Source organism: Pseudonaja textilis, chromosome 7 (assembly GCF_049901715.1).
Source record: "Pseudonaja textilis isolate UNSWEBS1 chromosome 7, rPseTex1.2, whole genome shotgun sequence".
Classification (NCBI taxonomy): Eukaryota; Metazoa; Chordata; class Lepidosauria; order Squamata; family Elapidae; genus Pseudonaja; species Pseudonaja textilis.
The window spans coordinates 1,592,860-1,616,498 of NC_141996.1; the positions used below are offsets into that span (position 1 = coordinate 1,592,860).

The following is a 23,639-nucleotide window of genomic DNA, read 5'->3' on the forward strand; positions in this document are numbered from 1 at the left end:
GATAGATAGAGAGATGATGGATAGATGATATATAAGTAGGTAGATGGATGGATAGAGATAGATAGATGATAGGTAGATAGATAGATGGATAGAGAGATGATAGATAGATAGATAGATAGATAGATAGATAGATAGATAGATAGATAGATAGATAGATAGATGGTGGATAGATAGATAGATAGATAGATAGATAGATAGATAGATAGATAGATAGATAGATAGGGATGGATGGATAGATAGATAGATAGATAGATAGATAGATAGATAGATAGATAGGTGGATAGATGGATAGATATAGATGGATGGATGGATGGATGGTGGATAGATAGATAGATAGATAGATAGATAGATAGATAGATAGATAGATAGATAGATAGATAGATGGATGGATGGATAGATATAGATGGATGGATAGATAGATAGATAGATAGATAGATAGATAGATAGATAGATGGATAGATACATGTAGATAAATGGATGGATAGATATAGATGGATGGATGGATGGATGGATGGATAGATAGATGGATGAGGCCTGAGCAGGTTGTCCCTGAGTAGAAAAGGGATTTGGGGGGGAGGGGTTGGGTGACCTCTTCAGCAAGTGATTGTTCCAGGTGTCTGCAGGTTCTGTTCTTCTTGTCTTCCTTTCAGGAAAGGCCTCCTTCACCGCTGGAGGATTCCAAGGCCCCCTGTCCCAACGTCACCACCGAGTTCCTCCTTCCCTTGCCGGAGCTAAGATTTCTCAGCCTCGCCAACAACCAGGTGACCGGGGTCTTCTTTAGATGCTGTTCCAACCCAGGTTGATGTTTTTCTTCTCACCTCAGCTTCCCCCAAAAGCACTAAGCTGACTATTTGTCCGGGCAAAACCCCTTTTATTAAACGAAGGTGAGCTTCTTGCTTTCACATTCAGCCAACGGTCTGGCCCACAGCCTTTCACGGGGGTGATTAAGAGCACAGACCTCATCTAGCATGGAGAGCTGGCAAGTAACTATTTCTAAACGCAGTGCTGACAAGGAAGGTCTCGGCACAGAGTCTCTGAGATGCACAGACAGAGCTTCACACAGCTGGAATGGATGAATTGTTTCCTGCCAAAAGCCCCACCCCTTTACTCCCCTCTTTTCATCCCCTATGAGGTCCATTCCAGGTCACCTGTGGCTCTACTTGATCACGTGACCTCTGGAGGCTGCCTTAACCGCCTCCTCAGCTTGTGCATGGTCACTAAACAAATGAAGAAATCTCATGGCTGGCTCTTCTTCCCAGGGAGTTCTGACTCCAAGGCATCAATAACCGTCAAAGTCCCGGCCAAACGTCTTCCATGATCCGACCACAGACCTTCCTCAGGCCAGGAGGCTGCCAGGTTCTTCCCAAGCTCCTCCGCTGTCCAACTCTGCTGCCAGCTCCGCAAGACGCCAGCAGAACAGATCTTCACCCTAACGGATGGGCAACAAGTGTTTCTGGCAAAACACCACACCCCCCTGTTTATTCCCTATGGGAGGGCCATTCCCCTAGACATGAGTGTCCCAAACCCGAGCTGACTTTCTCTGATTCCCAACCGTTCCCTTCTCCTGGCAGCTCTGTGCATGCGCCCACTGGGAACAGGCTCCAGCTGTTCTTCTTCCCCACTGATCTCCAACTCCGAAGGCAGCTGATAACTGTCAGACGGCCCTGGCTCCCATCTCTGCCTCCGACGCAGAGCCTTCCTCAGCTTCCAAGACATGGTCCCAGGTTCTTCCCCAACCTCCTCCGACTGTCCAACTCTGCTGCCAGCTCCTTCAGCCGCCAGGGAAATAGCAGTTTGCAACCACAAAGATGGGCAACAGGGTGACGGAGGACGTGGCCAAAAACCTGAGTATCTCTGGAGATGCTCCATTATGAGCAAGTCATGGGTGTCCCAAAGACAGCCGGACATTTCTCTGTTTCCAAGGGAGAAAGGTTTGCAAGAGAGGAGGAGGAGGAGGAAGAGGAGGAAGACTGTGGGGGTCTTTGGTGCTCTCTGAGCTTGGTGGTTTTCTTGCAGACGTCCTCATGACCCATGTGGGGATTGGCCACAGTGCTAGAAGGGGAATGGAGTTTGCGGGAGGAGGAGGAGCTTTGGCGCAGTTGTGGTTTTGTCTGTAGGAAACTTTTGTTGTATTTAAAATAAGTCATGATCCTGAAGGGTCCTTGGTGCTCTCTGAGCTGGGTGGTTTTCTTGCAGACGTTTCATGACCCAACTAGGGAATATCAGTGCTAGAAGGTAGTAGGGTCTACGGAGAGGAGAGGAGGAGGAGGAGGAAGAGGAAGTAGTAGTAGTAATATGGAGTCTGTGGTGCTCTCTGAGCTTGGTGGTTTTCTTGCAGACGTTTCATGACCCAGCGAGGTAACATCATCAGTGGTAGAAGGGAGAAAGGTTTGCAAGAGAGGAGGAGGAGGAGGAGGAAGAGGAAGAGGAGGAAGACTGTGGGGTCTTTGGTGCTCTCTGAGCTGGGTGGTTTTCGTGCAGATGTTTCATGACCCAACGAGGGAATATTATCAGTGCTAGAAGGGAATGGGTTTGCAAGGGGAGGAGGAGGAGGAAGACGAGGAAGAGGAAGTAGCAGTAGTAATATGGAGTCTGTGGTGCTCTCTGAGTTGGGTGGTTTTCTTGCAGACGTTTCATGACCCAGCTAGAGATAACACCATCAGTGCTAGAAGGGAGAAAGGTTTGCAAGAGAGAGGAGGAGGAGGAGGAGGAAGAGGAGGAAGACTGTGGGGTCTTTGGTGCTCTCTGAGCTGGGTGGTTTTCGTGCAGACGTTTCATGACCCAACTAGGTAACATCATCAGTGCTAGGAGGGAAAAGGTTTGCAAGAGAGAAGGAGGAGGAGCAGGAGGAGGAGGAGGAAGAAAAGAAGAAGAGGGGGAGGAGAACTATGGAATCCTTGGTGTTCTCTGATCTTGGTGGTTTCCTTGCAGGCGTTTCACGACCCAAACTAGCTAACGCCATCAGTCCAGCTACACCCTCCGCCCGAACAACCAGTCCGTCTTTTGATTTGCAGATTGAAAACGAAGAAGACTTGCTGGCCGTGGCTCTCTTCCCCTCCCTGACGGAGCTCACCTTCTACGGCAACCCGTTCACCACATCCCGAAGCGGTACCGCCGGCCCGGGAGGCCACGGGGTGGGGCGGTGGGGGGGCACCTTCCCTGGGGCAAAGGAGGGACCGTCCCTCTTGGCCTTTTTGCCCTCTGAAATGCAGCAAAGAACTATGGGAAATTGAGAGGGGGGGGGTGATGACCGTGGCACAAAAGCAACAAAGTCACAAAAAGTAGGTAAAGTCCCCTTTAATTCCTCCCACTTGGCCCCCAATGTCCAGTTATCTTCGGCTGGAGAAAAAAATAAAACTCTCCCGAGAACTGTTTTGAAAGGGAAGACATTCAGTCCGAACCCAAAGTAGATCTAAATTATAAATAAAAACCAACACAAACCACAGCTGCAGCAATGAACGAGACAGGGCAGGATAAGGAATTGCAGACTTCAAAAGATAACAAAACACACACAGTTGGGAGGACGCCAAGACTCAAGATGAGATTTGACTTAAACAAAAATAATGCACACTTTGCTTCCAGCAAGGTGCTGTGGGCAAACACCCTCTTTATCCTGTTTTCCCAGCTGCAGCTAATGAAGGGAATCAGGGCCCTTTCCTCCCCCGTAACCCATGTTGCTCCCTTATCCATTCCTCCCTGCATGTCCTAGGTTGAAGAGCGGGTGGGCCTGGGTCTGCCTCTGAATGCCCAGCCGGACTGTTCCCTTCCCCAGTTTCCTCCACAGCCACCAGAGCCACACTCCCATTCCCTGTCAGCTGTTCCACCTCCCGCTCAGAATCCAATTCCAACAAGGGCATGACAGGGTGCTTCTTAAAATCTGTTCCTTTCCATCTTGGGGAAAGGATGTCCGTCGCAGTACGGGTAGTCTTCGACTTATGACCATAGCTGAGCCCAAAACCTCCATTGCTGAACGAGAAAATGGTTAAAGTTAGTTTTGGCTCCGTATTACGAATTTTCTTTTTTTTTTTGCCACCGTCGTTAAGCGCATCACCGTGGTTCTTAAATTAATCACATGGCCGTTAAGCGAATCTGGTTTCCCCATCGCCGGAAGGTCGCAGAAAGGGGATCACGTGACCCTCCACAGGTCAATTGCGGACCCGGCATAAATAGGAGTGTCTGGATTTGGATCGCAGGCTACGATAGTCGCCAGTGTAAAAAAACAGTTCTAAATCACTTTTTCCCCCCGGTGCCACTTGTCATTTCGAACAGTCACTAAAGGAATTTGTTGTAAGTCAAGGACTACCTGCAGTTCTCCCTGGGGTTGTCAGGCGCGTGTGCCAGGTCCACGCACACGAAGGTCCGATTAAACAGAGTTGTTGCTTTAAAAAGCCTATATTCCCATGCTGTTTTGATCAGAATCAAGCCGGAAGGGGCCTTGGAGGTCATCTAGTCCAGCGCGCTGCTCGAGCAGGAGACCCTATATATATATATCCATAAAGACCGCAAGCCCCAGGCAAACTTACCTCACTGCGCATGCGTGCGCCTCCCAGATGATTTTCAGGCCTTTTTCGGCCTGCCAGAGGCTCGAGGGAAGCCTCTGCAGGCTTCGCAGGCCGAAAAATGGGCCCGGTTCATCACTTCATGTATTTCCAGAAATACCGGAAGTGATGAAACAGGCCCCATTTTTTCAGCCTGCAAAGTGTTATGCTACCAGTTCGGCCATGATTGACAATTTTTGGGGGTGGTGATAGTTGGTTAGCCGAGCGTCCCAAATGCAATCCCGGGGACGCAGGACAGCAAGGGTGGAAGAAGACAACTGTCAGAACTTCGACTCCAGATCGTAAATACCCTTTTGGGGGGAATCTGTTGTCGCTCGGAACGGTTGTTTTGCGTCGGGGCGTCAATCGAGGAAACGGAGAGAATAGATTTTTTTTTTTTGTCTTGCCCAGGGGCGTAACAACGATCTTTCTCTTCTCTCCTTCTCTCCTTCCCTCTCCTCCAAGGTGACCCACCTCTTCTCACCAGTTTCCTTCAAGACAAACTGGGGATTAAGCTGGTGAGGAAGAAAGTTTCCAAGCTGGAGAAGCCCCGCGTTTTTATCCCCGTCAAAGTCAACCGGGAGGTACAAACTTTGACAAATAGGTAGTAAGGTAGAGGTTCTCCTCCTAAAGGTAAAAGGTTTCCGTGCTCATCATTTCCGGCTCTAGGGGAGCCAGCGCTGTCCGAGGACGTCTCCGTGGTCATGTGGCCGGAAGGACTAAACGCTGCCGAAGGCACACGGAGCGCCGTTCCCTTCCCGCCAAAGGGGTCCCTATTTTTTCTACTTGCATTTTTGACAGGCTTTCGAGCTGCTAGTGCGATGACACCAAAGGGGCGTGGCACAAAAGCAACAAAGTCACAAAAGTAGAGGAAGTCCCTTTAATTCCTCCAACTTGGCCCCCAGTGTCCAGTTCTCATCGGCTGGAGAAAAAAAACTCTCCCAAAAACAGTTTTGAAAGGGAAGAAATTCCATCCGAACCCCAAGTACATCTAAATGATAAATAAAAACCAACACAAACCACACTGCAGCAATGAACGAGACAGGGCAGGATAAGGAGTTGCAGACTTCAAAAGATAATGAAACGCACCCAGTTGGGAGGACGCCAAGACTCAGATAAGACTTGACAAACCGGAATAATGTCACGCTTTGCTTCCAGCAACTTTGCCTTGCGCAGTTGACCCTTTTCAACAGTCTTCCCAGCTGCAGTCAATGAAGGGGATCAGGGCCCTTTCCTCCCCCATAAGCCATGCAACTCACGTTGCTCCCTTATCCGTTCCTGCATGTCCTAGGATGCAGAAGGGGTGGGGGCCTGGGTCTTCCTCTGAATGCCCAGCCGGCCTGTGCCCTTCCCCAGTGTCCTCCACCACCACCGGAGCCGCACTCCCACTCCCTGTCGGCTGTTCCACCTCCCCCTCAGAGTCAGACTCCAACAAGGGCACGACAGCTAAGTTGGCAGAAGCTGAGACTAGGAATGGAAGCAACACTCCGTGACGTGGCGCTCGGGATTCAAACCGCCAAACCGCCGACCTTTTCTGAGCGACACGCTCCGCCTCTTAGCCACTGAGCCACTGCGTCCCTATAAATGGGTGGTATAAAATAGTTTAGAAGTTTGGGGAGGGGTCCACCTTGTTTAATCTTGGTGCGGGGGGTGGGAAGGAATCGGGAAGGGCTGGGGAATTAACCCCATTGGTTCGGAGAGGCTGACACCTAGGATGGCTAAAGGGAATAAAATTCAGGAGAAGTAGTCCTTATCTTACTACATACAGTTCGTTTAGTGCCCAATCAACGTTGTCGCGCTGTGACAGCGAACCTTTTCGGCACCGAGCGCCCATTGCGTGCATATCCAAAATGCCACGGGCGCTTCCCGTTCATGCACCCCTCCCCCATATTCACACATACGCCCCTGTACGTTCTTTGATTGCTTATAGTAACCTATGACTAAGTTTTGTATCTTATGATTCTTGATGAATGTCTCTTTTCTTTTATGTACACTGAGAGCTTTTGCACCAAAGACAGATTCCTTGGGTGTCCAGTCACACTTGGACAATAAAGAATTCTATTCTATTCCCTATTCTATTCTATTCTTTCTTATTCTCTTCCCTTCCCTTCTGTTTCATTCTATTCTATTCTTTCTATTCTAATTCTCTCTTCTCTTCTCTTCTCTTCTCTTTCTCTTCTCTTCTCTTCTCTCCTCTCCTCTCCTCTCCTCTCCTCTCCCTCTTCTCTTTCTATTCTATTCTATTCTATTCTTTCTATCTATTCTATTCTATTCTGATGATTCTTCTCTTGATGAATGTCTCTTTTCTTTTTCTGAGAGTATTTCAAATTCCTTGTGTGTCCAAGCACACTTGGCCAATAAAGAATTCAATTCAATTCAATTCCACTCCACTTCACTTCACTCCACTTCATATTCTATTCCATTCCACTCCACCTCCATATTCTATTCTATTCTATTCTATTCTATTCTATTCTATTCTACTCTACTCTACTCTACTCTACTCTACTCTACTCTACTCTACTCTACTCTATTCTATTCTTATTGCACTCTATGACTATTATTAAGTGTTGCACCTGATGATTCTTGACTGTTGATGAATGTCTCTTTTCTTTTATGGACACTGAGAGCCTTTGCACCAAAGACAAATTCCTTGTGTGTCCAATCACACCTGGCCAATAAAAGAATTCTATTCTATTGTAATTCTAATTCTAATTCAATTCTCTTCCATTGTATTATATTCTATTCTTTCCTTATTCTCTTCTCTTCCCTTCCCTTCCGTTCCATTCCATTCTATTCTTTCCTTATTCTAATTGTCTCTTCTCTTCTGTCTTCTCTTCTCTTCTCTATCCTGTTCCATCCCATCCCATTCTATTTAAATTCTGTTCCTATATCTTTCTATTCTATTCTTATTGTATCCTATGATGATTATTGTACCTGATGATTCTTGACTCTTGATGAACGTCTCTTTTCTTTTATGCACACTGAGAGTATTCGCCCCCCAAAACAAATTCCTTGTGTGTCCAATCACCCTTGGCCAATAAAAGGAATTCTATTTCTATTTCTCTTCCATTTAGATTAAATCCAAGCTACCTAAGATCCGAAAGAAGCGCTTGCCGGTCGATGTGGCTCTGGAGACCACGTTCTGGCAGCTGTGGACGGGGGCCGACCTGGATCCCAACCAAAGACTCAGTTCCCCAGCTGTTGATGGGAGCCGGTCCTTTTTCCTGTCCTACGATCCCAGCCAGCCCATCCTGTCTCCGCTTCGGCCGGAGGAGCGATCGGCCGACCTCTCGCTGAACAGTTTATACGACGGAGCCATCAGCCCTGGCTCCTCCCTAGAGGGAATATCCTTTGAAAGCGATCTCCTGCTGGAGTCTTCCTTAGAGCGCATCTTGGGTAGGAAGTCCTCCGCCTCTCCCACCTGGTCGGGACAGAGCCCTTCAGAAGGTCTCCCGTCTCATGTGCCTTCGCGAAGTCCACCTGGGTTGTCCCCGCCTTCCTCAGGCCCGTGCGAGCCTGAAGGAACAGAATCCCGACCTTACCTGAGGACACCTGCAGGAGAACGTCTACCGGAGACCCAGGTGGAACCTCTTACCCCACCAAACTCGCCTTCGGAGGAACAGGAGGGGTCGGAAGTGGTTCAGATCGTTGAACCAGAAGAAGGAGGAGGAGAAGAAGAAGAAAAAGGAGAAGAAGAAGAAAAAGAAGAAGATGGAACCAAGACTCTTTCCTCCACCGCTCCTGGTGGAGAGGCGACTCAATCGGCACCCGTTACGACTACGTCTTTGCCGGATCAGAAAGGATCCGAACCGCAGGTATCGTCTTCTTTCGAAGAAGAAGAAGACAACCTGGGTGAACCTCCTTCACCTGCCCAAACGCTTTCTGTGGACAAGGATCTCCTGTCCAGGGGATCCTCTGCAGAAGATCAGGATCGGCCGGAGTCCGTGCCCACCTCCTATCCCAGCGGGGAGGATTTAGCCGAAGGCCAGTTGGATCGGCGGAGGATCCCCGTGGTGGTCTTGACGACCGTTTCTTCAGAGGTGGAACAGGGAGATCAAGAGGACGTGAATCTCTTGGAGCCTTCAGAAGAAGAGGAACATCCTGGCTTGGCTAGCTTCCCTCTTGTGGAATACGGCCAGGAGGAGAGGCCGACGTTGGCGGATTTATGCTCGCCACGAAGGTCAACGTTGGCTCCGCCCTCCCGATCCGTTTCCGGAGAGCTATACAAACTCTTTGCCCAGATCCAATCCTACGCCTTGCCTCCAGAAACCGAGGAGGATGCTTCCATGGAAGAGGAGGAGGAGGAAGAGGAGGAGGAGGAGGAGGTGCTGACGAGGAGCGGAGAAGGAACCACGGAACCCATCTTCATAACTCAGGTGGGTGAGCCGGCGCGATGCCAGATGACAGGTGGTCTTCCATTGAGGACCGCAATTGAGGCCAAAATCTCTCTGTTGCTAAGCGAGACAGTTGAGTTTTGCCCCATTTTATCACCTTCCCTGCCACAGTTGTTAAGAGAATCATGCCTCAAGTGGAACTAGAACTCACCGTCTCCTGGTGATTGGCCCAAAGTCACCCAGTTGGCTTTCATGCCTAAAGCAGGACTAGAACTAGAACCCCTGTCTCCTGGTGATTGGCCCAAAATCACCCAGATTTCATGCCTAAGGCGGGACTAGAACTCCCCGTCTCCTGGTGATTGGCCCACCCAGCTGGCTTTTTATGCCTAAGGCGGGACTAGAACTCATGGTCTCCTGGTGATTGGCCCAAAGTCACCCAGCTGCCTTTCATGCCTTAAGGCGGGACTAGAACTCCCCGTCTCCTGGTGATTGGCCCAAAGTCCCTCAACTGGCTGTCATGCCTAAGGCGGGACTAGAACTCACCGTCTCCTGGTGATTGGCCCACCCAGCTGGCTTTCATGCCTAAGGCGGGACTAGAACTGTCTCCTGGTGATTGGCCCAAAGTCACCCAACTAGCTTTTATGCCTAAGGGGGGACTAGAACTCACCGTCTCCTGGTTTCTAAGCCAGCACTTTAACCCCTACACCAGGGCTCTTCAAACTCGACAGCTTTAAAGACTTGTGGACTTCAACTCCCAGAATCCCTCCTCCAGCCATGTTAGCTCAGGAATTCTGGGAGTTGGAAGTCCACCGGTCTTAAAGCTGTCGAGTTTGAAGACCCTTGCCTACACACAACCCCACTCTCTGAATTGCATGGCTCTGGGATGCCTTGCAGTCCAATAAAAACCATATCATAATAAAAGAATGAAACCGAAAGACAATAAATGCATTAAAATTATCCAAGAAAAGAGTTCAGATGGCAAGATATGATCACTAAGATGACTGACAGCTTTCCTCCAGAGGTTGTGGGGGCTTCATCCCTGGAGACTTTCCAGAAGAGCCTGGACAGCCATTGGTCTGGAATGGTAGAGGGTCTTCCTGCTTGAGCAGGGCGTTGGACTAGATGACCTCCGAGGTCCCTTCCGATTCGTTGATATTCTCCTATTCTGACCTTGAAAGTCGGACCGAGGCTCTCGGCGCCTTCCTCAAAAGTACCGTTTGAAAAATAACCTGAGGTTTTTTTTCTCTTCCCCCCCCTCCCCCCTCCGCTTTCCTGCCTCTGGGGGCAAAGGTCAAGGAATCTCTCGATTCCGGGAGATCCCATGTGAGCTTGGGGAAAGTGACCCTCAACGTGCCGGAGAAACTGAAGGGTTACGAAGAGCTGCTCGGAGGGGATCCCGGATCAGATTTTGTTGAGCCCAAAGGTAAGTTGAACCCCCCCCCTGCCGCTCATGGAGGTTGGGCTGCCCCCATTGGCTGGCTTCGAAGGACTCCTTTTCGGAGTGGGGAGGGGGGTGTACCTGCAGGGGTGGGCTTCAAAAATGTTAGCAACCGGTTCTCTGCCAGGTGGCTGGGTGGGCGTGCGAGGAGGGTTGTGTTGTGGGTTCGCCGGCAGCCTGCGGAGGTGGCAGCGGAATCGGACAGTGGAGGGGAGAAGGTGCCAGAAGGTGAGAGCAACTGAGTCAAAAGGGGCAACTCGGGAGGAAGGCTTGGAGATGATTGGCTCTTCCCATAAGACCTAAAGAAAGTGCAAAGGGACAGGAGCCTTTGCAGGAAGCAACTTTTGTTTGCTCTGTTTGGATTAATCCTTGAAGCCCTGTGTGGACTTTGTACTCCCTTTGGCTTTTTACAGTCAATTTGGCGCTTTAGTTGCTGGCAGCAATTCAAAGGAGAGAAAGGTGGGTGCTTATCTCGAGGGACTATTTGGGACTCATCACAAGCTGGGAATGCACATAATTCCCAGCATTGAAATAAAAAGAGGGTTCTTTGGACTAAGCGTATGCTGAAATAAGCATCTCCTGAAGCCTTGGTCAGAACAGGTTGGAGGAGGAGGAGGAGGAGGAGGAAGAGGAGGTGGAGGGTGAAGAAAAGAGGAGAAGAGGAGGAGGAAGAGGAGGTGGAGGAAGAAGAAAAGAGGAGAAGAGGAGGAGGAAGAGGAGGAGGAGGAAGATGAGGAGGAGGACAGTGGGGTCCTTGGTCCTCTCTGAGCTTGGTGATTTTGAGAAGAAGAGGCGAAGAGGGAAGAGGAGGTCCAACTAGAGGACATCATCAGTGCTAGATAGAGGAGGGGAGGCTTCGGAAAGGAGGAGAAGGAAGGGGGAGGAGGAAGGAGGAAGAGGAGGAAGGAGGAGGGAGGAAGAAGAAAAGAGGAGAGGAGGAGGAGGAAGAGGAGGAAGAGGAGAAGAGGAAGAGGAGGAGGAAGAGGAGGTGGAGGAAGAAAAAAAGGGAGGAGAAGAGGAGGAGGAGGAAGAGGAGGAGGAGGAGGAAGAGGAGGTGGAGGAAGAAGAAAAGAGGAGAAGAGGAAGAGGAGGAGGAGGAGGAAGAGGAGGAGGAGGACAGTGGGGTCCTTGGTCCTCTCCGAGCCTGGTGATTTCGTTGAAGACGTTTCATGATCCAACTAGAGAACCTCATCAGTGCCAGATGGGAGGAGGTCTTCGGAGAGGAGGAGAAGGAAGGGGAGGAGGAGGAGAGGAAGAGGAGGAAGAAGAAAAGAGGAGAAGAGGAAGAGAAGGAGGAGGAGGAAGGAGGAGGACTGGAGGTTCCTGGGTGCACTCTTGGGTTTCTTTTCCCCCGCGGACCTTTCATCGCCCTACTCGGTAACCTCATCAGGGCCAGACTTAGAATAGAGCCAACGCCTGGTTTCCCCTCCTAAAGGACAACGGAGAAATCCGTGTTTGTTTCTTTCTCCATTTGTGCCTCGGACCAGGAATCCAACAGAACGTCCGAGCGTTGGAGCAGGCCCTGCGCTACCCGCTGATTTACCGCAAGGGGAAAGCCAGGCTGGATTGCTACCAGAAACCTTACGTGTCCGCCAGGAAGAAGGTCAGGAGAGCCCAGGAGATACTTTTGGGAGGCACGCGGGGCTGTTGGGTGGGACGATTCCCATCCTGGATCCAGCCAATTTTCTTGGGCTTTAGTCTCCTTCTCGGGAAACATGGCCATAAATCATGCCGGTCATTATGCGGGGCGCCCCCGTGGTCATTAAGTAAACCTGCAGTCATTAAGCGTGGCAGGGCATCCTCAACTTACATCGAAACCCGAATTTCTGGGGCTAAGCGACAGAGTTTGTAAGTCACGCTAAATCTGAATTGTATGAGGTCTTCGCTTCAGCAGAGGGTTGGACTAGACGACCTCCAAGTCCCCTTCCAATTCTGTTGTTCTCCGTCAGAGGTCTCCAAACTTGGCTACTTTAAGACGTGTGTGCTTCAACTCCCAGAATTCCTCCTCCAGCCTTGTTAGTTCAGCTGAAATCCACAAGTCTTTTTGGACCCTGTTCTATGTTATAAGAGAAGGAAGGAAGAAGGAAAGAGGGATAGATGAGAAAGAAAAGGGAAGGGAGGGAAGGGGGGAGGGTGGGAAGAAGGAAGGAAGGAAGGAAGGAAGGAAGGAAGGAAGAAAGAAAGAAAGAAAAAGAAAGAAAGAGAAAGAAAGAAAGAAAGAAAGAAAGAAAGAAAGAAAAGAAAGAAAGAAAGAAAATGGAGAAAATGGAGGAGGAAGGAAGGAAGGAAGGAAAGAAGGGAAGGAAGGAAAATGGAGGGGAAGGAAGGAAAAAAGAAGAAAAAGAGAAGGAAGGAGGAGGAAGGAAGGAAGGAAAGAAGGAAGGAAGGAAGGAAGGAAGGTTCTATATTCTAAGCAGTGTTTCTCCGTCACTGGAGGTTTCCCAGAAGAAACTGGGCAGCCATTTTGTCCAGAATGACAAAAGGTCTCCTGCATGAGCAGAGGGCTGGTCTAGAAGACCTTCAAAGACCTCGTAAGTGTGAGGACCAGTTGCAAGTCGCTTTTTTTCCCCTCAGTGCTAAGCGAACCGTTGTAAGTCCAGGACTACTTTGTGTGGTATTTATGACAGTTTGTTAGCTTCTGCAAATGTTATAGGCAAATTACGGGTCTAGAAATGGAGAAACCAGGCGGTGGGTGAAGGTGGAATTCATCCTCACTCACTGGCTTTCAATCTGCTTCCAACCGAAGTACAGAGCTGGAACGGACCTCAGTGGGCTGTGAGAAAATTTCGGTGGGCCTCAGAGAAATCTCCCCCCCAGAACACCCCCAAAGCAATTAATCCAGGCTGCGCAGAAACACAAGGCTGCGCCGCCCATGGCCAGCAGGGAACCCTCCGCGCCCCCTCACTCCTTACCCAGCAAACTTGCCTGCTAAGTTGCTATTTTTCCTTTATCCGACCATCAGCTGTTCTGCTGTGCCGGGAGATTTAGATCAGCTAGGAAGCAGGAAATGGTTGGGTTTCTGGCTTTCTGGCTAGTCTTTAGATCTTCGGCTCTGCTTTTAAGCACAGCCGAACCTCCCTTAGGACTGAAGGTTCCGTTATTCAGTGCAGACTCACGGCAAGCAAATGTTATGGGACAGACCGAGCTAGCCGATGGCAGATAGATAGATCACTGAATGATTCTGTGAGCAACTCAATCTGCCTGCCTGCTTTGCCTGATTTTGGGTAAAAGTGACTCTTTTTTTATAGAAAAATCAATATTTACATACATGTTGTTTTGTGAGTTAATTGTTGAGTTTGCTTGCAAGCAGATTTTATGTGACAGACTGAGCTAGCCGATGGCAGATAGATAGATCACTGAATGATTCTGTGAGCAACTCAATCTGCCTGCCTGCTTTGCCTGATTTTGGGTAAAAGTGACTCTTTTTTTTATAGAAAAATCAATATTTACATACATGTTGTTTTGTGAGTTAATTGTTGAGTTTGCTTGCAAGCAGATTTTATGTGACAGACTGAGCTAGCCGATGGCAGATAGATAGATCACCTGAATGATTCTGTGAGCAACTCAATCTGCATGCCTGCTTTGGGCATGGCTAGTTAGTGAAGAGAAGGACCAGGGGAGATAGGAGAGCAGCCTTCCAATATTTGAGGGGCTGCCCCAGAGAGAAGGACGGGGGTCAAGCTATTCTCCAAGGCACCCAAAGGCCAGACAAGGAATAATGGATGGAAACTGAACAAGGAGAGATTCAACCTGGAAATAAGGAGAAACTTTCTGACAGTGAGAACAATCAACCCATGGAACAGAAGTTGCCTTCAGAAGTTGTGGGAGCTTCATCCCTGGAGGCTTTCAAGAAGAGACTGGACTGCCATCTGTCAGAAATGGTGTAGGGTCTCCTGCTTGGGCAGGGGGTTGGACTAGATGACCTACAAAGGTCCCTTCCACCTCTGATGATCTGTTATCCGTTAGTCCTTCTTTTCATTCCACTGGACGCCCCCAATTCAACCTTTCTTTCTTATTTCTTCACAGGTCTTGAGGATCCCGGCGCCGAAGCCTCGGAAGACCAGAATGGAACGGCTGGAAGAAATCCTGCTGGAGCTCCGGAAGCCACGGAACGTCGTCCACGTCCCGCTAGGTAAGGGGGCTCACGTGCTCGGATGAGGCCCCAGAGCCCCTGAGAAGGGACCACCCCCGCCCCTCCTTCCCTCCCCCAAGGCCGGTGCTCGATCCAGCGAGGGCTTTGGAAGAGATCGGGAAGGTGGGGAATCGGCCCGGGTCGACTTCAGCGAAAGGCAACGGCTGTCCTAGGTTGGTTCCGAAACAGAACCCAGAAGTGTGGAGGCCCAAACCTAGTGTGAACAGCTGCAGGAATTGGGTTGGTGTCAAACTGGATACTTTTTTTGAGAGAGAGCCGGGTCAGCAGGCGGCTGGTGTGGGGGGTAGGGGCTGGTTGAGACAAAATGGGGCAGGGGGTGTGTTCTGACCGAAACCTGCTTCCCAGAGAGTAAACACCAGACAAAGCACAACCTTGTCATATTTCATTTACGAATCCCGCTCCTTCCCGGGGAAAAGGCTGCTTCCAACTAATTAGCTCCGACAAAGAAGAGTTTGTGCGAGGTTGCTAAGAACAGCGGATAAAGTTCCTAAACAATAAATCAAAGAGTCTCCAAACACCAACCGAGATAATCCGAACATCCCCAAGGCTCGAGCGCACAAACGTCTTTGCTTCCTGCAAAGATCTCCGGGTTCTCCGCTGGCTTTTATCCCTTAAGGGAGGGGCCATCACCTTGCAGCCTTACTCCTGAGTTTTACCTGTGCTGCTGCCACCGCTGCTTTTTCCTCTGAGCAATTTCCTGCGTGCATGCGCACTGGGCCCAGGCTCCTCGGGGGACTCTTCCTCATTGCTACCAGCCCCCCACAAGCTCCAAAGGCTGCACTCCACTCCCTGGTGGTCCTGGCCCCATCCCTGCATCCCAGCAGGCCCCTCACCTGAGTCCTCGCTCTCCGACACCTCAGCTGTCTGCACCCGCTGCTGGCGAACCACAGGACCAGCCCACAGTGCCTCTGGCAGCCCCCCCGCCCCATTTTGGCCACCAAAGTGCTGCAGGAGGCTGTCCAGGCTGAGAATGGGGCTCTGGGGGGAGAGGGGAGGAGCCTGCACCCATTTTGGCTGCCAGAGGCACCACGGACCAATCCTTTGCTACTTTCAGGCCGGCCCTGCGGCCCCAGCCTTGAATTTGACACCCCTGGTCTAGTCGTAACAAAGAGAAGGACCAGGAGTGACCTGCTAGCAGTATTCCAATATTTTGAGGGGCTGCCCCCCAAAAGAAGAAGGGGTCAAGCTGTTCTCCAAAGCCCCTGAGGGACAAAACGAGTGGAAACTAATCAAGGAGATAAACAACCTTGAACTAAGGAGAAACAGATAATAAATAAATAGAAATAGATAGATAGAAAATAGAAGATAAAAGATAGATAGATAGATAGATAGATAGATAGATAGATAGATAGATAGATAGATAGATAGATAGATAGATAGATAGATAGATAGATAGATAGAAAGATAGATAGAGATAGACAGACAGACAGACAGACAGACAGATAGTAGATTGATAATAGTAGATAGATAGTAGATAGATAGAAGAGATAGAAGATAGATATAGATGGATAAATAGATCAATAATAGATAGAAGATAGATAGTAGATAGATGATAGATAGAAGATAGATGATAGTAGATGATAAAAGATAAAAGACAGATAGTAGATCGATAATAGAAGATAGATAGATGATAGCTAGCTAGCTAGCTAGCTAGAGATAGATGATGATTGATGGATGGATGGATGGATGGATAGATAGATGATAGATAGATAGATAGATAGATAGATAGATAGTGATAGATAGATAAATAGATGGATAGATGATAGTAGATAGATAGTAGATAGATAGAAGAGATAGATAGAAGATAGATAGATAGATATAGATAGATGGATGGATAGATAGATGGATAATAGAATAGATAGATAGAAGATAAAAGATAGATCGATAATAGAAGGTAGATGATAGATAGATAGACAATAGATAGATAGATAGATAGGTAGATAGATAGATAGATAGATAGAAAGAAAGAAAGAACGGTAGATAGGTGGATAGAATCCTTTTATCGGCCAAGTGTGATTGGACACACAAGGAATTTGTCTTGGTGCAAAGGCTCTCAGTGTCCATAAAAGAATAGAGACATCCTTCAAGAGTCGAGAATCATCAGGTGCAACATTGAATGATAGTCATATAGGGTACAATCGAATAGGTTCTCCTGCTTGAGCAGTGGGTTGGACTAGAAGACCTCCAAGGTCCCTTCCAGCTCTATTCTGAATCTTTTCTGGCTGGTCATAACTTGAAACAGTTGCTAAGCAAAAATAAAAATGCCCGTGAGGGAAACCAGTTCACTTAATGACCCCAGCCTTTGCTTAACAACTGCCTCAAAAATATTTTTCAAAAAAATCCGATCCAGTCACTTGATGCCCCCAGTTGCGACCAAAATGACCTACAACGATAATTCCAGCCTCCAGAAGAGTCATAACTTGAGGGGTACCAGTTAGCAGGCTACTCCGCTGGCTTCTTTTGATAGTTCAATTCCATTTTTAAATGTTTTTTTTTTAATCGGATTTTAGTAATCATTTGGGTTTGGAACTCCGCGCTTGGATACGGCCCGCGGGCTAATCGATCAACCAACCTCTTTTGATGGCCACAGCACACAATGCAGGCCTTGGGATGCGGGTGGGCAGTTTCGCAAAACCTAACTGGGTTCGAAGGTGGCTGACGATGGTTTGCTTCCGTTTGCTCTCAGTGTGCATCTTGAGGAGGAGGAAGGAGAATTGGCGGGAATACCGGGAAGCTTTGGAACTCCTGAAGGAATTTCAAAAAGATTACAAATCCGTGGTAGCCACCTGTAACAAGATGGCCGAATCCAGGGCAATCGGTAAGGACCAGGTTCCCAAAACTAGCATCAAACCCATCCCGAAGTTCCGAAGTCTTCCTGAGATCAAGGGGAGGAGCAAGTCGGACGGGTCCCCCATTCAGATCCTTCAAGAGAAGAACGACCCCCTTCCATCCCACCAATAAGAGAGATCGCACCTATCATCGGCATGCCGTAACCTCCCTGTTGTAGAAGACCTTCACGCAGGACGTGGCCTTCTGGAGAATTTTCGCTGAAAGGAGCTGCAGCTGATGGGAGCTGTGATCCCCCTTGGTCCTACCGCCTGTGGAGGAGACACCACTCTTGTTTCCAGGATCCCTTAAGACTTGAAGGTTTTGTTGAGGTCCTCCGGTAGGAAAGCTTCACACAAACTTGAAACATTGAGGTGCATCTTGAAATCTTGAGGTCCATCTTGAAATCTTGAGGTGCATCTTGAAATCCTGAGGTACATCTTGACATCCTGAGGTACGTCTTCAAATCCTGAGGTACGTCTTGAAATCCTGAGGTACATCTTGACATCCTGAGGGACATCTTCAAGTCCTGAGGTACATCTTGAAATCCTGAGGTACAACTTGACATCCTGAGGTACATCTTCAAATCCTAAGGTACATCTTGACATCCTGAGGTACATCTTCAAATCCTGAGGTACATCTTCAAATCCTGAGGTACATCTTCAAATCGAGGTACATCTTCAAATCCTGAGGTACATCTTCAAATCCTGAGGTGCATCTTGAAAGCTTGAGGTCCATCTTGAAAACTTGAGGTCAATCTTGACATCCTGAGGTCCATCTTGAAATCCTGAGGTCCATCTTGAAATCTTGAGGTCCATCTTGAAAGTTTGAGGTGCATCTTAAAAAACCTTGAGGTCCATCTTGAAGGGAACATTCAAAATGGAAGCCTGGTGTACCTGGATGAATCAGATAAAACAGCTGCACGAATGATGGGCCTCTGATTTGTTGGGTGGACTCTCTTTGACCTGTGTTGAGAAGAAACCATTGATGAAGACCATGTTGAGAATTAATCAGTGGCCATCAGGGCCTCCCAGGTGGTCTCCTGGGGAAGGTGTCACTGGTAGACCGAGACCACCATGCTTCCGTGTCCTCCTGTAAGATCAGCAATTCCCCCCACATTTTTACCTTATTTCAGTTCCTCTCCCGGTGGAAGAACATCCGAAGTTTCCACAGAAGGTTCTTCTTCTGTCACAACGTCCATCATTTCATTTTCCTGGCGATTCTTGTCAGCACGTTCTTAAAATTCTTTTGCAATAAAATTAACCTCATGAAACATTTCATCCTTAAACTACTCTGGTTTCACTCTCGCCCTTGGATCTCCAGGGCATATTTGCCGCAGGGAGTTTCAGACCAGAATTAATTCAGTGTCTCTTAAATTCACAAAGGTTTACCACAAAGTATGTGAACTTAACTCTGATCTGTTCTTGGCTTTGATCTGATGGGATAACCGTGGTTTCTTTCTGTAAAGCTGACTGGTTTCCTTGAAATGAAAGCTGGATTAAATTTGGTTTAGCCAAGAAGAAACCTAAACTTTCATCCCGGTGACTGTTACAAGATCAATCAGCTTTCTAGGAAGAAACCATGGTTATCCCATGGCCTAGTTGATTTTGGGCCAGTCCCTCTTAGCAAGGCCCATCTCGGAGTGGTTGTTGTGGGGAAAATGAGGGAGGAGAGTTAGGTGTGGCTAAGGCAGAACTAGAACTCACTGTCTCCAGAATCACCTGGCCGGCTTTTATGAGCAAGGCAAAACTAGAACTCACCATCTCCTGGTGTTTGGCCCAGTCACCCTATCAGCTTTCATGCCTAAGGCAGATCTAGAATTCACCGTCTCATGGTAACTGGCCCAAAATCACCCAGCCAGCTTCCATGCCTATGGTGGGACTAGAACTCACCGTCTCCCAGTTTTTAGTCTGGTGCCTTCCCCACTAGACCAGATTGATTAAGCTGCTGGTCTGTTCCCACGTGCAACTTACACAGGACGCTTGTTTTAGCAAAGTCCACAAGAGGACCGATCACCAGTCCAGCAGTTCCAGCAGAAAACACCCCATATCCTCCTATTATAATCGGAATATTGGCAGGATGAGGAGATATCTGCTGAACAAAACTCTGTGCTGGCAACAGGTAGGGCATCCGGCCAGTAAACCCTGCTAGCTCCATTCCGTTGCCCGGATTACCACCCCAATGCAATTAAGGGATTATGGGGTTGTTAAAAGATAATCAAAAGATTAGCCCAAAGAAAGGGTCTCCATTTAATCCCAGCTCACAACGCTTTCCACACCCCCCCGCCTGCCCCCCCCCCCCCAAATTAACTCCAGGAGACTCGGGACCTTTCACCAAGAAAAACACGCAAACTCCTTCGTCAGTAAACAGATTTCTTTTATCAAAACATTGGACGAAGCCACAAGTGATTCAGGTGGTATTTGGAAAGCGACGCTTTGGGAGTCTCAGGACGGAGTGGATTCCCGGGGATCAAGCCGTGGAGCGACGACACCGAAGCCCAAAATGATTTCAAAGCACACCAAGGCGGGTCGTAACGGGATTAAGAAAGCAGAGCGATGCGGCCATTTTGCGTTTTCTGGAAACCGTCCGTCCATCGATCCCAGGTAAAACCAAAACCAAAAAAAAGACCACAGGTGTGGGTGAAAACCCCGCCCCTTGACAACCCAAAGGTGTTTCCTCATTTGCATAGTGGATCCCTAGTGTCACACCCGCGCGTGGCATTTTATAAACAGCCAGGGGGAGGGGAAAAAAAACGAGGCGGGTTTCCTCTCAAGACCCCTAGAAAGGTCCCAATACCGCTAGTCCTCAACTTAGAAACTCGGTCCAAACGTTACATGGCCAAGGGAAACTTATTGGGCTAAGGGAGTGAAGTGCTCCGTTTTACAACCTTTCCGCCTGCCATTGCTAAGTCAAGCCCTGCAGTTGATAAGTGAATCACTCGGTCGTTAAGTGAATCGGGTTTCCCACTGTCTTGGTATGTCAGGACGCCAAGTGTGTGTATGTGTGTGTGTGTGTGGGGGGAAATCACGTCTCCCCAGAAGATTGTCAAGCCTCTGAATTTGGATCACGTGACTGTGGGGAACGCAACAACGGTTGAGTTGTGGTCCGCCGGCAGCCTGCGGAGCCGGCAGCAGAGTGGGGAGGAACGTGGGCCAGTCCTGGAATCTGGGGAGGGCTCAGACAAGGGTCCTGCGTCCAACACAGAGTTGGAGCCAGGGCCATCTGGGAGTTATATGCTGACTCGGGAGCCTCTAGAATCTGACAGCAGCGAGGAAGAGGAACAGCGGGAGCCTGTTCCCAGCGTGCACTTGCAGAGCTGCCAGAAGGCAAGAAGAGTTAAGACAAAAAGGGGCGACTCGGGAGGAAGGCTTGGAGATGATTGGCCCCCTCCCATAAGACATAAAGGAGGAGCCAAGGGACAGGAGCCTTTGCAGGAAGCAACTTTTGTTTGTTCTGGACGCTCCATGTTGACTTTGGGTTCCATTTGGCCTCGTACAGCTAATTGGCCATTTAATGGTTGGCAGCATTTCAAGGGAGATAGATAAAGGTGGGTGCTTATCAGCCTTATCCCAAAGGACCTGTCGAACGATTCACACACTGTTCGGGACTTATTATGGGCTGTGATTATGACTATAATTCACAGCCGCTGAAATAACAAGAGGGTTTTAGGGACTAAGCAGGAAGCCTTGGTCAGAACAGGTTGTGTGAAAAACGGTCGTCTCTTTTTTTCCCTTCTCCAGTGCGGTAACTTTGGACAGCCACTAAACGAACAGTTGTAAGTCGAGGACTATCTGTATTTTAAAAAGGCAGGCACGGATTCAGAGAACCGAGTGACAAGCTTGATTGTGAATACGCCACTCAGCACAATATTCGGCTTCCATAAATACCGACACACCGACACCCCTCGGATTTGGGGAGTGGGGGAGAGGGGCATCTTTGAAAAGGGCCATGCAGATACTCCTCGCCTTACGACAACGGAGCCCAAACCTTCTGTTGCTAAGCGAGACATTTCTGAAGGGGGCTCGGTCCCATTTTACGGCCTGCCTGGGTCCCGTCGTTCAGTGAGTCATTGAATCGGTAACACTTTTGTTAAGCGAAGAAGGCTGCCAAAGGGGACATGACCCCCCCCCCCCCCCGGCCCGGGATACCATCGTAAATACGAGTCAATGGACGAGGGTCCAGATTTTGATCTCGAGACATGTGAGATGCTGGGGGTCATTGTGGAAAAACGGCTGTAAGTCAATTTTTTTTAAAGGTTCCTGTGGCTCTGAAAGGTCACTAAACGAATCATCGTAAGTCAAGGACTGCGTTCAAGTCCTCGGAAGGCTATCGTGCTGGAGGGGTGAAAATGGAAATATTCAGCGCCTCCTTGGCCGTTTCTGCTCGCAGGGCTCCGAGGTTAGAACCGTCTTTCCCAATAATAATAATAATAATAATACTAATAATAATAATTTGTTCATTTCAGAATGTCTTTTAAGGCTTCTATTTTCTCCTTCCTTCGCTTCCACGGACGGCATCTCCACCAGGCCAACGGATAGAATTAATTAAATTCTATTAATAAATAGAAAGGACACTGGGGATCGATGCAGTACAAAAATCTCATTTTTAGAGGAGAGGGAGGCGACACGAGCTGTCCAGCCCCCTAAAAGTTAGGTTGGAGGCATCGCTTCCTGCGGGAGAAATCTCCCCAAAAGCTAAACGGAAGTTTCGTACGGAGTTTTCCATCTTGGGTGGCCGTTCCTGCCCTGCCCAAATCTTTCCCCCCCCCCAAAAAACCCCTGCTATTCACCCACGCCGGTAAATGGCAGAATGCATAGCTACCCTTTGGAATTTTTTGGGGGGGGGGACCCCCCAAAAACGAAGGCTTTAAACCCAAATCAAAGGCCAGGCCAAGCGAAGAACGGATGCATCGAAAGGTAGTTTAATACTGGTTAAGAATCTGCTCTTGAATGAGGGAGGTTAGGAAATGGGCCGAGTTGCGCTTCCCAGCACAGCAAGGCCTAAAGAATCTGGACTTCAATTCCCAGAATGCCTCAGAAAGCAAACCGGCTGAGGAATTCTGGGAGTTGGGAGTCTATTCATGCTGGCCTGGGGCATTCTGGGAGCTGTTTGTTCACGCTGGCTTGGACATTCTTGGTCAGTTTAACATGTGGACTTCAACTCCCATCATGCCCCAGCCACTTCCAACTTCTGAAAAACCTCAGCCAGTTTGGGTGGACTTCAACTCCCAGAATTCCTGCTGGCTGGGGCATGCTGGGAATTGAAGTCCGTTCACGCTGGCCGGGGAATTCTGGGAGTTGGAAGTCCACACAGTTGAGAACCTTGCCCAGTTTAAATGTGGTCCGACTCCCAGCAGGCCCCAGACAGCTTGCATGGACTTCAACTCCCAGAATTCATGCTGGCTGTGGAATTCTGGGAGTCGAAGTCCACACAAAGTTGTGAACCACGGCCTGTTTAAGATGCGGCCTCCAACTCCCAGCATGCCCCAGGTTGGGTGGACTTCAACTCCCAGAATTCATGCTGGCTGTGGAATTCTGGGAGTCGAAGTCCACCCAAAGTTGTGAACCACGGCCCGTTTAAGATGCGGCCTCCAACTCCCAGCATGCCCCAGGTTGGGTGGACTTCAACTCCCAGAATTCATGCTGGCTGTGGAATTCTGGGAGTCGAAGTCCACCCAAAGTTGTGAACCACGGCCCGTTTAAGATGCGGCCTCCAACTCCCAGCATGCCCCTGGTTGGGTGGACTTCAACTCCCAGAATTCATGCTGGGTGGGGAACTCAGGGAGTCAAAGGTCACCCATGCTGGCTGAGGAATTCTGGGAATTGGTGCATGAGGCATTCTGGGGGGGGGGGTGTCAAAGTCCACACCAAGTTTGAGAGCCTTGGCCCGTTTAAGATGCGGCCTCGAACTCCCAGCATGCCCCAGACAGTACAAATAAGACTCCCAACTCCCAGAATTCCCCATACCAGCCTGGCTGGACTACAATTCCCAGAATTCACGCTGGCTGGGCCAATGGGGCTTTGGAAACTGCAACCCGGTTCCAGAGGTCACGTGATTCTAACTATCCTTGAAGGGAGAAAAATAAAAAAAACCTATATATATATTGTTGACTCAATTTGAAACCATCCTGGGAAAATAAGGGAAAATATATATAAAAACTAAATATATATATATATAGTTTTTTAATATATATTTTCCCTTATTTTCCCAGGATGGTTTCAAATTGAGTCAAGAATAGCTTCAAATGCCCACCTGGGCAGCCAAAGTTGCCCCTTTGGAAGTGCTTGAAAATAAAATTAAAAAACACCTTCACCCCCCACCCTTTTTTTGGAAGAACGGCCAGGAAACAA

The 23,639-nt window shown here is 48.9% G+C and overlaps 1 protein-coding gene and 1 long non-coding RNA gene across 5 annotated transcripts in view; one reads left to right on the forward strand and one right to left on the reverse strand.

Annotated features, from left to right (window-relative positions):
* XRRA1 (X-ray radiation resistance associated 1) overlaps positions 1-18,562 on the forward strand; it is a 44,055-nt gene extending 25,493 nt beyond the window's left edge. The window contains exons 11-19 of one of the 4 annotated variants that reach the window (XR_015744386.1): positions 651-761; positions 3,015-3,108; positions 5,004-5,122; positions 7,613-8,914; positions 10,163-10,295; positions 11,798-11,913; positions 14,337-14,442; positions 17,150-17,923; positions 17,962-18,562. Coding sequence is in view for 3 of the 4 variants with exons in the window: in XM_087937796.1 (XP_087793922.1) it covers positions 651-761; positions 3,015-3,108; positions 5,004-5,122; positions 7,613-8,914; positions 10,163-10,295; positions 11,798-11,913; positions 14,337-14,442; positions 17,150-17,424 (2,256 nt within the window). In the remaining variant the exon portion in view is untranslated. Of the gene's footprint in view, positions 1-650; positions 762-3,014; positions 3,109-5,003; positions 5,123-7,612; positions 8,915-10,162; positions 10,296-11,797; positions 11,914-14,336; positions 14,443-17,149 lie in introns of all 4 variants that reach the window. The other 3 variants (XM_087937796.1, XM_087937798.1, XM_087937799.1) reach the window with 3 other exon arrangements.
* A 1,086-nt stretch (positions 18,563-19,648) lies between these two features.
* Positions 19,649-23,595, reverse strand: LOC148125213 (uncharacterized). Its single transcript, XR_015744387.1, has 2 exons — positions 22,111-23,595; positions 19,649-22,067 (listed from the first exon to the last, which is right to left on the reverse strand). It is a non-coding gene; the product is annotated as an uncharacterized LOC148125213 (long non-coding RNA).
* Positions 23,596-23,639: the final 44 nt, after the last annotated feature.